The following is a 12,632-nucleotide window of genomic DNA, read 5'->3' as shown; positions in this document are numbered from 1 at the left end:
TGGTTCCCCTGGAAACCATCGTGAACAATTCTTGTTGAATTCGTCACGATGGGCTAACTGACCTGCTTCATCTTCACCTATCATCCTTCACTGGTGCCCCGCCGATGTATACCGATAGTGCGGGTGGGGTTACCATTTTATTATCACCCACTAATAACTACTACTAAATACTACTATTATACTACTATACTACCAGTATTTGTAAAGAGTTTCGTATACTACAAATAAATACATAAAATAATATTGTACAATTAAATTCAAGATGAACTTTTAAATTATTTAAATAATATTACAGTAAACATACAAATAATTTTACACTCTCTCCCACACACATACATTCAAATTACACTCTACACACAGGGAGCACATTTTTTCACAATATTTTTAATTATTCCCAATAGTTATATATATATGAATTAACTTTATATAAAATCAACATTCTATATGTAGCACTAAAAATTTACCTGAACTAATATTATACTATGTAATGAGGGTTGAGCGCTGTTGTCTGAGATACAGGTTTTATAACCTAGTTCAGACACAGATGTTTAAACTGATTCAAATGTACAAATGAATTTGTATCTACTTTTATTGTAATTTCTAGTGCTGAGTTTGTTACAATCATGATTATGCAATAAAGTTATTATTATTATTGTAGTCGAATTATTTGAAAATAATCCAAATACTCATAGGCTATGAGTCATAGAATACTCATATAATTAGTAGACGTATTAGTAAAGTCGGACATTTCTATTACTTAGATTACGTGATAATAGCAACAGACAAAAACAGATGTTCTTAATTTGTAATTACTGATTGCTTGCTGAAAAGCTTTTACGTAACATTTCGTAATACATGGAAAAACTGAAAACTGACAACCATTACTGGGAAACTAAACGCAAAATGCCCAATTAAGGCCCTTCCTTTTGGAAATTTATGTAGTTTTTTTTAATTAGTTTAGTATCCGTAGGCGACTAATATTAAATTGAAAAACTATTTTTTTGACCAATGAATTTTTCTAATAATATGGAAATCAAAATAGAGACCAATATGGAGTTTAGGAATTAGGGAAAATCAAAGTTAGATTTATAATCATATTAACTTTATTCACAATACTGATGTAATCAGTTTATTCAGAAATCATTGCAGCTAAACTACTACTTTAGTAGGTGTTACATACCTATAGATTATTTTAATAAACTTAATAATTATTAAGCTTGGAACAACAAAAAATCTTGGAGGAATGTGGTTAATAACACTGAATATTTGTGTTAGAATTGATTTCGAAATATATTTATATTTTTAGACTTTATAAAGTTGATTAACATAAATAGATTTTTAAATATTTTTATTTACAATATTAATGGCGTATTTTGATATAAAGTAATCCAATAAGTTTCTAACATTTTTACCTGTTAAAATAACACTATAGTTCAGGTATGATACCAATTAAAAATGCGAAACAAATAATAAATACTGTCAATTGAATAAGAGCAGATAAATGTATAGTTATAACTATTTTATTCATAAATCTATTTCGTGATAATATAGGATCCATGATAACATCGACTAAATGGCAACTCACTATGTACACACGCATGTAATTTTAAGCATATGATAAACATTTTAATTATAAATATTTTCGTAACAGCAAGAGCCTATTGTATCCTATGCAACAATAACAACATATTACATATTCCATTCATATATGTATAGTAATATTTTAATTAATTAAGCCTTAGCTCCGACGACAGTACCAGCCTGTTTGTCAATTTGCTCCTTTTCAAGTTGTTTGCCGAGGTATTCCCTGAAAAATAAAATTTTGCAAACAATTTGATTAATTTATATTAATGCTGTTTGTTGATTGACTTGGAAATTTTTTTACTTATCCCGTGGTATAAACATAAGTAGGTTATTATTTATTTCTGATAAATATATAGGGTAACTCAGCCAGTGTGTTTCTAGTATAAAAAGTATACTTAGTCTTCGCAAATGGTAAACATAAAGCTTTATGGGTGGCAGAATATTATTTTTTATTGAAATGAGAGATGGCCGAAAATACGACAGTAAAAGCATTCAAATAAAAAATAATCTTTAAAATCAGTTCACAGTACTTTTTTTTTATGTCATATACACAGAAAAAATACAATTTAAGTGACCTCTTATATTAAAATAAAATAAAAAAATAAAAGTAAAAAAAATACATACCAGTTGTGGACCATAAGTTTCTGGACGGCTAGGAGTGCCTCGTATCGCACATTGGGGTCGTCATGGCTCAAGAGATGCATTACACGCTGCTTGCCACCCAGTTGTTCAATGATGCTACAATATACAGTTTATATTAGTACCCAGATTATGATTTATTAGGTATAATAATAGTTTAAATAATATTTTGATAATACAATGTACAGCTATTATAATTTTCCTATCTTGTTATTTTTATTAGAGGTGGCGTTAATTCCTCTCTCCCCTTTATAATCTATAACACTCTCAGGATATCAGCTATTAATTTTGTTTTTATTATAAAAATTATCAATCTACATTGATAAATCAATCAGATAAATAAAATAATACAACAAAGAATAGATAAATGTATACATACTGTTTTCCACGTGGATAATGTCGCACATACTCTCCAACGTCGTAGCAAGCAACGGCGAGCACCACAGGATCGCGGCTCTTCTCAAGTAAATGGACCAGTGTGCGGAGCAACTCCTGTCCGCGCTCGTTAAGCCTCGCTGCGTTCTCGCGCCAAAACTTAGCCGATTTATGCACTGGCGACCATTCCAGGCTGAAAAAAAATATAAATAATTTTTTAGGGTGATTAAGTTGTACTGTCACAAAAAAGTAAAAACATAGTATCAAGTTTCAAGATTGCTGATGTTATACAATTTAGAAGGAATTCATTCTTTAAATGTAAAAGTTTAATAAAAACGGTATATTTTACATAATTTAAAAGTAATAGGTCAATATAAATGGCGCCATATCTATATCCAGCTACTGCAATTGGTTAGTTAATTACTTTTCTAAAAACGACGATATAATCTTGCAGTTGTGACTAATAAATTACGAAATATTTAAATCGTAATAGTCGTAGAATACTGACGGATCTTTATATGTAATATTTGTTAGATCCGTCAGTATTCTACGACTATGACGAAATGTGTTCTATTTCGTAAAATATTATTCAAATATCAAAAAAGGGATATTAATATTATTAAAAATAATTAAAAATTGAGGTTACTTTTAGAGATAAGTTTACCTTTAATCACATTATTTCTAATTGTTATTATTATTGTATACCTGAGTAAAAAATACTAAAGAAAGCATATATAAGAAGTAACTTTCATTAACTGATGATAATGATGAAAGGCATGTGACACAACCTATACATACTGGGGGGAAAGGGATTGTTAATAATGGAGACTGAGAATCCCACTGCTAGCAATATACTTATACAATATTGCGACCAACCAGGTTGACCTCCTCGTGGTTCTCCCTGGAAACTATCATGGTTAATTCCTGATGAATTCATCATGATGGGCTAACTGGCCTGTTTTCATTCTCATCTATCACCCTTCACTGGTGCTCTGCCAGTGTATCCCATTAGTGCAAGCGGTGTTACCATACCATTTTCACCCATCAAAAAAAAACCTATACATACTACAGGTACAGGGGGGAAAGGGATTGTTAGTAATGGGGTCTAATAGCCCCATTGCTAGCAATATACCCTCACAGGTCGACCTCCATACGGTTACCTCTGGAAACTATCATGTTTAATTCTTGATGAATTCACCATGGTGGGCCAACTGACCTGCATTCATTCTCACCTATCATCTTCCATTGGTGCCTTGTCGGTGTATACCAATAGCGCAGGCGGGGTTACCGTTTTATTTTCACCCATTAAAAATAAAGCCTACACATACTAACCGTCCACTCTTAACTTCGGTAGCATACTGATCGAAGGAGCTCAAGTCCTGTACAGAGGCCTGCAAACGTTCATTTAGGAACTCTACGTCATTCATAATGTCCTCGTCGTCGGAGCGCTTCTGTTCAAGTATGGACAGTTGCTTCAAGACTTTGCACTGAACCATGGCGATGCAGTGCTCTTTCGCCACCTGATAACGTATAAAATTAAATAAAACGAATTAATCATACTATAGTATGATTAATTCGTTAATTGTATATATATGTATATATAATATATTATATATATATATGTATATATAATATATTATATATACATATATATACAAGACAATATTCAAAGTCCTTACACACAAATTAATTATAGCTGTAAAAATCATGAATTGCTACTTGCAAAAACAATAAAATTAGAAATAATGAAAAAGAATTTATATTACGGATTCCAATCCTCAAACTAATATATTTAAATTTAGTGTACTAGTTTCAACTCATATATTGCTGCCATTTTACTTTTGAGTTTTTACAAATATGATGAATGAAAATAATATTATAAACTATCAGTATCAGTGTCCGCAGTTTCGTCCACGTGTGCTCATTCATAAATAGAGAGGACTGAAAAAGCTAACTCTCTTGACTGACTGATCAATCAACATATCATTTTAAATAACATTATGTAAACGAAAATACAAAGGTAAAACTCAATAGTTAAATATACCATTGAACATTGTTTCTAATTATGCTTTTTTATTACTATATTACGAATATCTTATTTACTTATTAATTACCTGTTGATCTTCAGGCTTCTCAATCAAGTTCCTAAAAACAGCAAGTACAATACGGGTGACCTTCTCCTTAACAGAGTCGCTCAGAATATCAGCCAGTATGGGGATGGCATTGAACTTGTTCATCTTCTCCGCAAGTAGTGGGTTGAAAGTCAACACCCACAAACAAAACACTAGTTGATATTGCACCTGAAGTAAATATTAACCTTCTGTTAGTTTAAACTAAAAGATGAAATGACGACAAAGGATAAAAAGGGGGTATTAAATGAAATTCATCTTAATCAGACATCATAGAATTTATATACACATTAACCATATATGTGATATATTATATATATGTTTATAACTTGTAAGGGTGTATTGATGAATTAATGAATATAAAAGAAAGTGGTTTGTTAAATTATTGTTCTGAGAATTTAGCATTTCAATGTTAATAAAAATTGTTTTATAATAATACCTAACCTTGTTTAGAAATAAAATATTTTTTATTTAAATTATAATAGAAATTTTTTATTGTCGATTTTTTATAATAACACAAAATTTACGAATTACAAAAAAAAAATATTATACAGATCACTTACTTGGAAGTTGACTCTGGAAGCAAGAATCGAAAGAAGAGTGGAAATTCCGTCAACGGAAAGGAATGCGAAGCGATACTCGTCGATACGCAGCATCATTTGCAGACAACGAGCCACAGACTGGATGTAGTCATTGTTCTGTAGAACATAAATTAGAATATTATTATTAGTTAATTGGTACTGTGGTACTAAAAGTAATATTGTAACTAATCTTGTATAATTTGAATCTCCTGAACCCATTAATTTCTTGCAATATTTGTAATACAGAGGCATCTTATACTATATTTGTATATATATGGTCAGCGCTTAATTAGCCTATAGTCTCCTTTATTATTTTATTCATATTAAGGCCATGCTATAGTGAACTCAGCTATGAATCTTTTTACCATTTCAGTGCAGAATACTGTCATAATGAAATACAATTCGTTAAATTATTTCCTTTAACTTTGGGCTTTTTATAACATAATAATTACTTTACATTTGAAAATAAATGTAACAGTCAGATTCTTTTACTCAGATTTTTATAAGTTCCTATCTCTCATTTTTAGTATCTACCTAATGGGATTCTAATAATTGTAATGACATAACTAATTCTAAAACTAAATGTAAAAACAATAACAATTATTAATCCTAACACAGTTTACCCTAATTGAAAAGGATTACTTTTAATTTAAAATATGCAGATACTTATAATGAGCTCATTATGACAAAATATGATTACCCTAATTTTGTGACATGTCACATAACACATAATTTTACAAAAGATAAATAGTTTATATCTGATTTCCAAGAAATAAATAACATACAAAATTTAAACATTAATTATATAACACAAGTTTAAGCTTTACTTAAAACATATACTAATATAATAACAATAAATTTAAGATATACATTTCTACAACAATAGGCATTTTATATTTTAGAAAGCAAATAATTTTAGGCCTCCACGAATTTTATAAAGCGTGACGTTTTCAATGTTTATACGATTATTATTTAGTAAAATTAAGCGTGGTTATTGTAATTAATCAGAAAATCATTGTAACATGCGTTAGTTACATTGTCTATATTTTTCATGTTAGTCATTCAGTGTTACTACCTTCATTAGCATCAGTCTTGTGACATCTACACAGAGAGTACCTTATACAGGCTTGGTGGTAATTCCTCCGGTTTCAGTTCATCAAAAGCACTGTAAAGGCTCGAGTATTTCTCCTGAGCGGCATCAGGTTTCTTTTCTTCCTTCTCCTTGTGATGTTTGTGTGGCTTATCAGAGAAATTCTGTTTCTCATGTTCCAACATAACCTGCTCAGCATGCTCTAAGTCGGCAGACATTTTCTCCGCCTTGCCAGAAAACAAACCTCTCAATGACAATATATTCACGCTATCAATGTCCCAATGATGCGTGATGATTGCGTATGATGCTTACAACATTGTGTTACGTATCAGTGGTTTAGACACATAATGGATTGTGTTATTCAGCTGATACATAATTTATTGAGTCCAATAAGCTTAACGCCATTATTTCAGTTTTATACTTATGTTCATAATGATAATTTGTTTCTGACAGTTGATTTATTTCTGAATGCTATGCACATTCTTATATTACATATAACTCATTATAACTGTAAAGTGATCTAACAGAAGAAATATTTTAATTGTCCATTGAAATATTAAGACTAGTTAACATTACCTTAAACAGGGTAAATTTTAAGTTTGCTATATATAACTGAAATAGGAAAGTTATTGTTCAAATATACATGTAAGTGTATATAAATATCCTATAAGAAAACTGGCAAGAGGATATCAATGTTATATTTAGAGAACTGTTATGTGCGCGAGTATTGGATATAATAAATAAAAAATAAACCCAGATAAGTATTATTTTGTTTTTGATTCAAGAAGCATAGATAGTTGTTGGAAATAAGTTGCTTTCTTTCCAGTGTATAAAAATACATTTCAACCAAAATTAAAATCTATAAATGACTGTGTTAGTTATTAGCATTATTAAAAATAACATTACTGTAACCATGCAAATTTGCTCATACAATATGTATAGTTAATATGAAAATACATTTCTGATCATATACCATATATGACAAGTGAATGTTTTTTTAAGTTAGAACAATTAGCAAAGCATTGCTTATGTATTTGTTCTTATTAAACTAAAATTATAAAAAAATATCAACATGCCTTGAAATACAAATTCTGGCATCCATGCACAACTTAACTTCAAAAAAAGAAAATCTATTAAAATCAAAGATGAGATATGAGATAAAATTAGACTTACATTCATTTTAAGTTGGTCCTTGAGCCAGGAAAGGTAGAAATGTAGGTCACTCTTTTCCATAAGCTGAGGATGCCAGCATGCCAGCTTGGCGATGATGCGGGCAGTCATGTGCTGCACAAACTCATCCTGGCGATTTAGCAGGTTCAGAAATGGTTGCCAGATGTTACCCGATGAGTGTCTTGTTTCACGGAAAATTTTAACTCTGGACTTGTCTTCCTGAAAATAATAACAATTTAAACACATTATTTCAGACATCATATTTGTAGTATTCTACAATTAATAATATAATAGGTAAGAAATGTAATTTTAGCTGAAACCTCCTACAAACATCATAACTGATAATGAATCTTCTTAATTTCTTTTAATGAAGATCTTAGTAATATTGTGGTTTAATACTTTACTTCACAATCTGATGATTAGAAGTTTGTAATTTAGCAGTAGTAATAAACATATATTATTGATTTATAAATGCCAACATAAAGATATTGATAGAAATAAATTAAAAGTGTAACAAACAAGGTTTTTTTACATAAAAAATTATAATAATAATAGAGATTTTTGTAGTTGTTTTGATTTATTAATATATAATTTAATATTAACCCTTTCCACTCCAAGCCTTTTTTCTTTTTATTCCACCAGCTCCACACTAAAATTGGGTTTTTTAACTTTTAGGGGTTTTTTCATATTTTATAAATAAAATTGATTTTTTCTTATATGATAAACTTTATTTATGAGTAATTACAGGATACAATAACTCTAATCTTTATAATCACTTTTGGTATGGTACAAAATTAATGTTGAGTGTCACTCGACTGGAAGAGTGGAAAGGGCTAATATATAGCTATTCATTTATGTTACAAGTATAAAAGTAACACTTATAGAATATATAAATAGTAACACTTACAGAGAGAATATCATCAATCAAAACAAGGATGTACTGGATTGTATGATCCTTGCTGATATGGGTGAGAAGGTTCAGAAACACATCAGCACAACCCTCAGGGTTTTTATCTGGCAAGTCTTTCTGACCTCGCTGGTCTAGGTTGACGATGAAGTCATGGTCACGTTGCGTGATCATTTGGGACCTGTTCAATAGAAGAATTGTATATCAAACAGTTTAACCATTGTCTTTCAGCTGGAAACAACAGTACTAAATAAATCTATAAAATATCAATACTTACTGGAGGTAAGACTGCCAGTTTATTTGAGATTGGCGGATTTCACTCGCTCTGATTTGCAAAACGCTGGTGGCAGCTATCATATCTAAAATTACAATATATAATCGAGTAATAATGAGATGATAGAAAACTAAAAATGTATTTTATATGCACAGTAACAAAATACTTACCGATTTTATCGTCACCAAGCGTAGGAATAAGTTTGCTAACATTTTCATCACTAATGTTAGCCATTTTGGCCACAAATTTTAATTACACTTGTATAATCGACTAGTATATTCTAAGGAGAAATTATTTAGGAAAATCGAAAATTAGGCAAAGAAAACCTCAGCTGAGAGGTCTTGTGACTATGTGTAATGAATTTAGCAGTACTTCAAATTATTAGTTATAATCTTACCTTCTCTTATGAATACACTTTTTGCTACAACAAAAAGAGATAGTGATATTATTTAGTATATTGTCAACATTGTAACGATGGTCAATTTAACCAACATTAAAATTATTCTTTGTCACTTTCCTTCGTTCAGAAATATGTTAAAACTATAGTTAAAGTATCGGAATACGGAAATAATCACTTGAGAATGTACTATGTCCATTATATTGGGTAGTTTATATATAAAAGTACTCTGTGATTGTAATATACCTTAAAAATTTGACAATTAGCTGACATTCGCATTCGATTGATTTTGAAAGTAGAAATTTAAATTATTTTGTGATGCTGATCTGAGTTAATTTTATTTTTAAGTGTTTATGTTAAACTAAACTTTTTTTTATTGATAAATAAATAGAGTTCGGTACATTGAGCATAATTTTAAACAAGGCAAATAACTGGTTATAATGCTGCGTAGCTGTTTGTTTTTAAATGTTGCGTTGACACGTTCCATAATTTTGAATATTGTTAAGTGAAACGAAATACAAATATTGATGTATAAAAATGGATAAACATTAAAATATTTACCATTGGATGTTTCTTCGATTCCCTGTTTTATTTCTTCCATGTTTTTCAAAAATGTAATTTACAGATTTATGTATGCTTTACAATTTGTTTTTTTATAATATTTCATTGTTACTTTTTTGTTACAGATCCATTTGCGCTCTTTAATCAAATTAGTGACGTGACGTTTCAGTAAATAAATTTGGAAATCTGCCAATTTCTTTGTCATGACTACAATGCAAACAGGAAAGCCAGATGATTGTCAAAATAATGACTCTAGTAACTTGTTTCCGATGACAATAGATTCATTGCGATTTCCTTTAGACAGCACTATGCGTATTATATTTACAGGTTATTTTAATGGAATTGGTGTAGAAGTTCGGTCTGTTCATGAAATGGCTTTGTTGTATCAGATGGGTTGCTTTGGTAAAGGTTCATTTTCTCGCTCAAAACCCAAGAGACATCAGAGCAATGATAGTCCTCAAATAATGCGTAAAAGACAGTTTCTTAAGAGGAATTATTGGTATAAGAAATTTAATACTAGATCAGAGACAACAGACTCTGATTTGTTTTTCAAAGAGATAGATGAACTTTCTGCTAAAATAGTTAGTGACTGTGAAAATAAAAATGTTATAGATTTAGTATCAAGTGATGAAGATGATAATAACATTACTGACTTTGTAAGTCCCCAATTGGATAATTACAATGCTAGTGAAAAGCAAGATATGGTTGTAGTTGTAGCCAATAGTGATTCTGAAGAGGAAGACTATTTTGCTAACTTGAAACCTCAGTGTTGTCTCAATAAAACTAAACTCGAAGAGAAATTGATGTTAACACTACAGGAGGCTTTTTTCTTACTCTATGGTTTAGGATGCTTACAAGTAGTTCATGCTGATAAGGTCCTGAATATTGAACAGTGTTTAGAATTATTCACTGAAACTGATAAACATTTTGTGACTAAATATGTTGTTTATCATTATTTTCGATCTAAAGGGTATGTGGTAAAGTCAGGAATAAAATTTGGTGGTGATTATTGTAAGTATTATAGATATTATAAATAACTAGGTAGATTTTATTTAAAGAAAGTTAATTTTATTTACTTATTTAATTATCATTTGCAGTGCTATATAAGGATGGTCCTGGAGTTGCACATGCTGAATTTATAGTAATTATTAGAAATATTGTAGAAAAAAATAGTGAATTCAATTGGGTTTCAGTTTTAGGACACAACAGAATGGCAGTTACTACATTAAAGGTAGTAATAATAATTTTTATGACATGTTAAATACCTAAGCAGTTGGTTAGACAGTTCTTTGTGGCAGTTTACAGCCATGGCTATGGATAATTAATGTTTTTTTTTTATTTACATATGCCAACTTAATCATACTTTAATTTTACAGTACTTGTAGTTGTCAATATTAAGGTGTTATCATTTACAGAACATTTATTTTATTGGGCCATGTATTATTGAATAGTATGTGGTCTTACCTAATATAATAATAGTGTATTTATTATGATATATTTGTATTATGTCATGTTTCTTATGTTTAGCATACTTTGTAAACAATGTAGGCACATCTATTTTAAAGTTGGTAATTTAAAACTGATAAATAATCTATAGCAATAGTTTCTATAAAGTATATAGTTTTTTAATATTGTTATTGTGTTACAGATTGTTAATATGTCAAGTATGTACATAATATTATAATCATGTATAAATTTTCTATTTATTCAGTAAATAAATTTTGTTATTTTCAGAAAGTAATTATTGCAGAAGTTGTGCAACCAAACAGTGAAATAAAAATACCTGAAGGTTTATGTAATTACAGTGTGAGAGAGTTGCTATTAACAAGAAATATTCCAGTAACATTAAACGATGATTTTAATTAAACATTTTATAACAACAAATAACTACAATATATTATATTCTATGCTCTCTTAATTGATTTCTTAATTCCACTTCTCCTGTACTCACTTCTTTCCTTCAAATACTCTTCAGTGCATAGTTTTTTAAATTCTTCATTATTGTACCAATTAGTTAGGCATTCTTTAAGTGCTGAATTTTCTTTGCGGCATTTAACTACCATAAAAATTGAGGAATCTTTACAACATCTCTCAAATTCTTTAACTTCACTTACACATTTTTCACTTTTAGCTTTTTCACGCATAAGTTTTGGTATCATCACCTCTATTTCTACTTTTCGTAAGGTTCTATCTTCCGGGTCACCTAAAATAGTATTACATGTGACTATTAAATGTATTAAAATATAAGAAAAAAATTATGTAGATAATTAGGTACCTAGACCACAAGGACCTTCTGATAATTTTGCCGGTAAAACAGACTTTTCAGATGTCATTGTTGTCTTTCAACAATTATTGGAGAAATCCCTTTATTTATTATATCACAGATTATTTGAAGCGATATATGCGAAGATTTTTGATAGGCAACAATTTTTGAATTTCATTGTAATGACAGCTGAAATGACAGTGATGTAGAGCCACACATAACTTTTTTATATAGGTTAAAAATAGTAGGTTCTACCTATTTCCTATTTCTTTTTTCCTTTTTCTATAAGAACGAACGCAATCAAAACGTAACAACGGCCACAAATTGTACATTTTTTAATACAGTTTAATACCTTCACGGTTCGCTGTGATGTGAGGGTCCAAATATAAATAAAATTTGATATTACTTTTTATCCGTTTGTGTGATTTCAAATTTGTGTTTGATTAAACTATTACTGATAATTAACCTTATTTGTAGGGAGCCTTCTTTGTTATCCAGTCTAATAATGTATTAGATATTAGTATAGTAATAAGGCTCCCCAGTCCAGAATTTATAAATACTCTAATTGCTTTAATAATAATTGCTTGAAAATTTTTATTTAGTCACATTATTGCTAAAAAGAATAAATAAAATTTTTGAAATGAAGACGGGTGTTCTCCAAC

At 29.5% G+C, this 12,632-nt stretch overlaps 3 protein-coding genes across 6 annotated transcripts; 1 reads left to right on the top strand and 2 right to left on the bottom strand.

The window, feature by feature from the left end:
• Positions 1–1,085: 1,085 nt before the first annotated feature.
• LOC113516280 (V-type proton ATPase subunit H) lies at positions 1,086–9,116 on the bottom strand. 2 transcript variants are annotated; one of them, XM_026900676.3, is made up of 11 exons: positions 8,920–9,116; positions 8,753–8,834; positions 8,476–8,656; positions 7,572–7,787; positions 6,425–6,625; positions 5,291–5,425; positions 4,713–4,898; positions 3,931–4,118; positions 2,603–2,791; positions 2,209–2,322; positions 1,086–1,807 (listed from the first exon to the last, which is right to left on the bottom strand). In XM_026900676.3, the coding sequence occupies exons 1-11, from the start codon at positions 8,981–8,983 to the stop codon at positions 1,732–1,734; spliced, it is 1,632 nt and encodes a 543-aa protein (XP_026756477.1). In that variant the 5' UTR covers positions 8,984–9,116; the 3' UTR covers positions 1,086–1,731. The 2 variants fall into 2 exon arrangements, with proteins under 2 accessions (XP_026756477.1, XP_026756478.1); XM_026900677.3 differs by lacking the exon at positions 6,425–6,625 and having other exon boundaries at positions 8,920–9,112.
• A 297-nt stretch (positions 9,117–9,413) lies between these two features.
• On the top strand, positions 9,414–11,625 carry LOC113516281 (tRNA-splicing endonuclease subunit Sen2). 3 transcript variants are annotated; one of them, XM_031908995.2, is made up of 4 exons: positions 9,414–9,613; positions 9,833–10,718; positions 10,805–10,938; positions 11,442–11,625. In XM_031908995.2, exons 2-4 carry the CDS (start codon positions 9,911–9,913, stop codon positions 11,571–11,573), a joined length of 1,074 nt encoding a protein of 357 aa, XP_031764855.2. In that variant the 5' UTR covers positions 9,414–9,613; positions 9,833–9,910; the 3' UTR covers positions 11,574–11,625. The 3 variants fall into 3 exon arrangements, with proteins under 3 accessions (XP_031764855.2, XP_052756999.1, XP_026756479.2); XM_026900678.3 differs by having other exon boundaries at positions 9,415–9,760; XM_052901039.1 differs by having other exon boundaries at positions 9,414–10,718.
• LOC113516282 (COX assembly mitochondrial protein homolog) lies at positions 11,548–12,186 on the bottom strand. Its single transcript, XM_026900679.3, has 2 exons — positions 11,983–12,186; positions 11,548–11,910 (listed from the first exon to the last, which is right to left on the bottom strand). Exons 1-2 carry the CDS (start codon positions 12,038–12,040, stop codon positions 11,612–11,614), a joined length of 357 nt encoding a protein of 118 aa, XP_026756480.1. The 5' UTR covers positions 12,041–12,186; the 3' UTR covers positions 11,548–11,611.
• Between the last annotated feature and the right edge of the window lie 446 nt (positions 12,187–12,632).

Source organism: Galleria mellonella, unplaced genomic scaffold, assembly GCF_026898425.1.
Source record: "Galleria mellonella isolate WM207_F2 unplaced genomic scaffold, CSIRO_AGI_GalMel_v1 utg74, whole genome shotgun sequence".
Taxonomy (NCBI): domain Eukaryota; kingdom Metazoa; phylum Arthropoda; class Insecta; order Lepidoptera; family Pyralidae; genus Galleria; species Galleria mellonella.
Note: the sequence above shows the minus strand (reverse complement) of the source record. Positions and strands in the feature narration are given on the sequence as shown.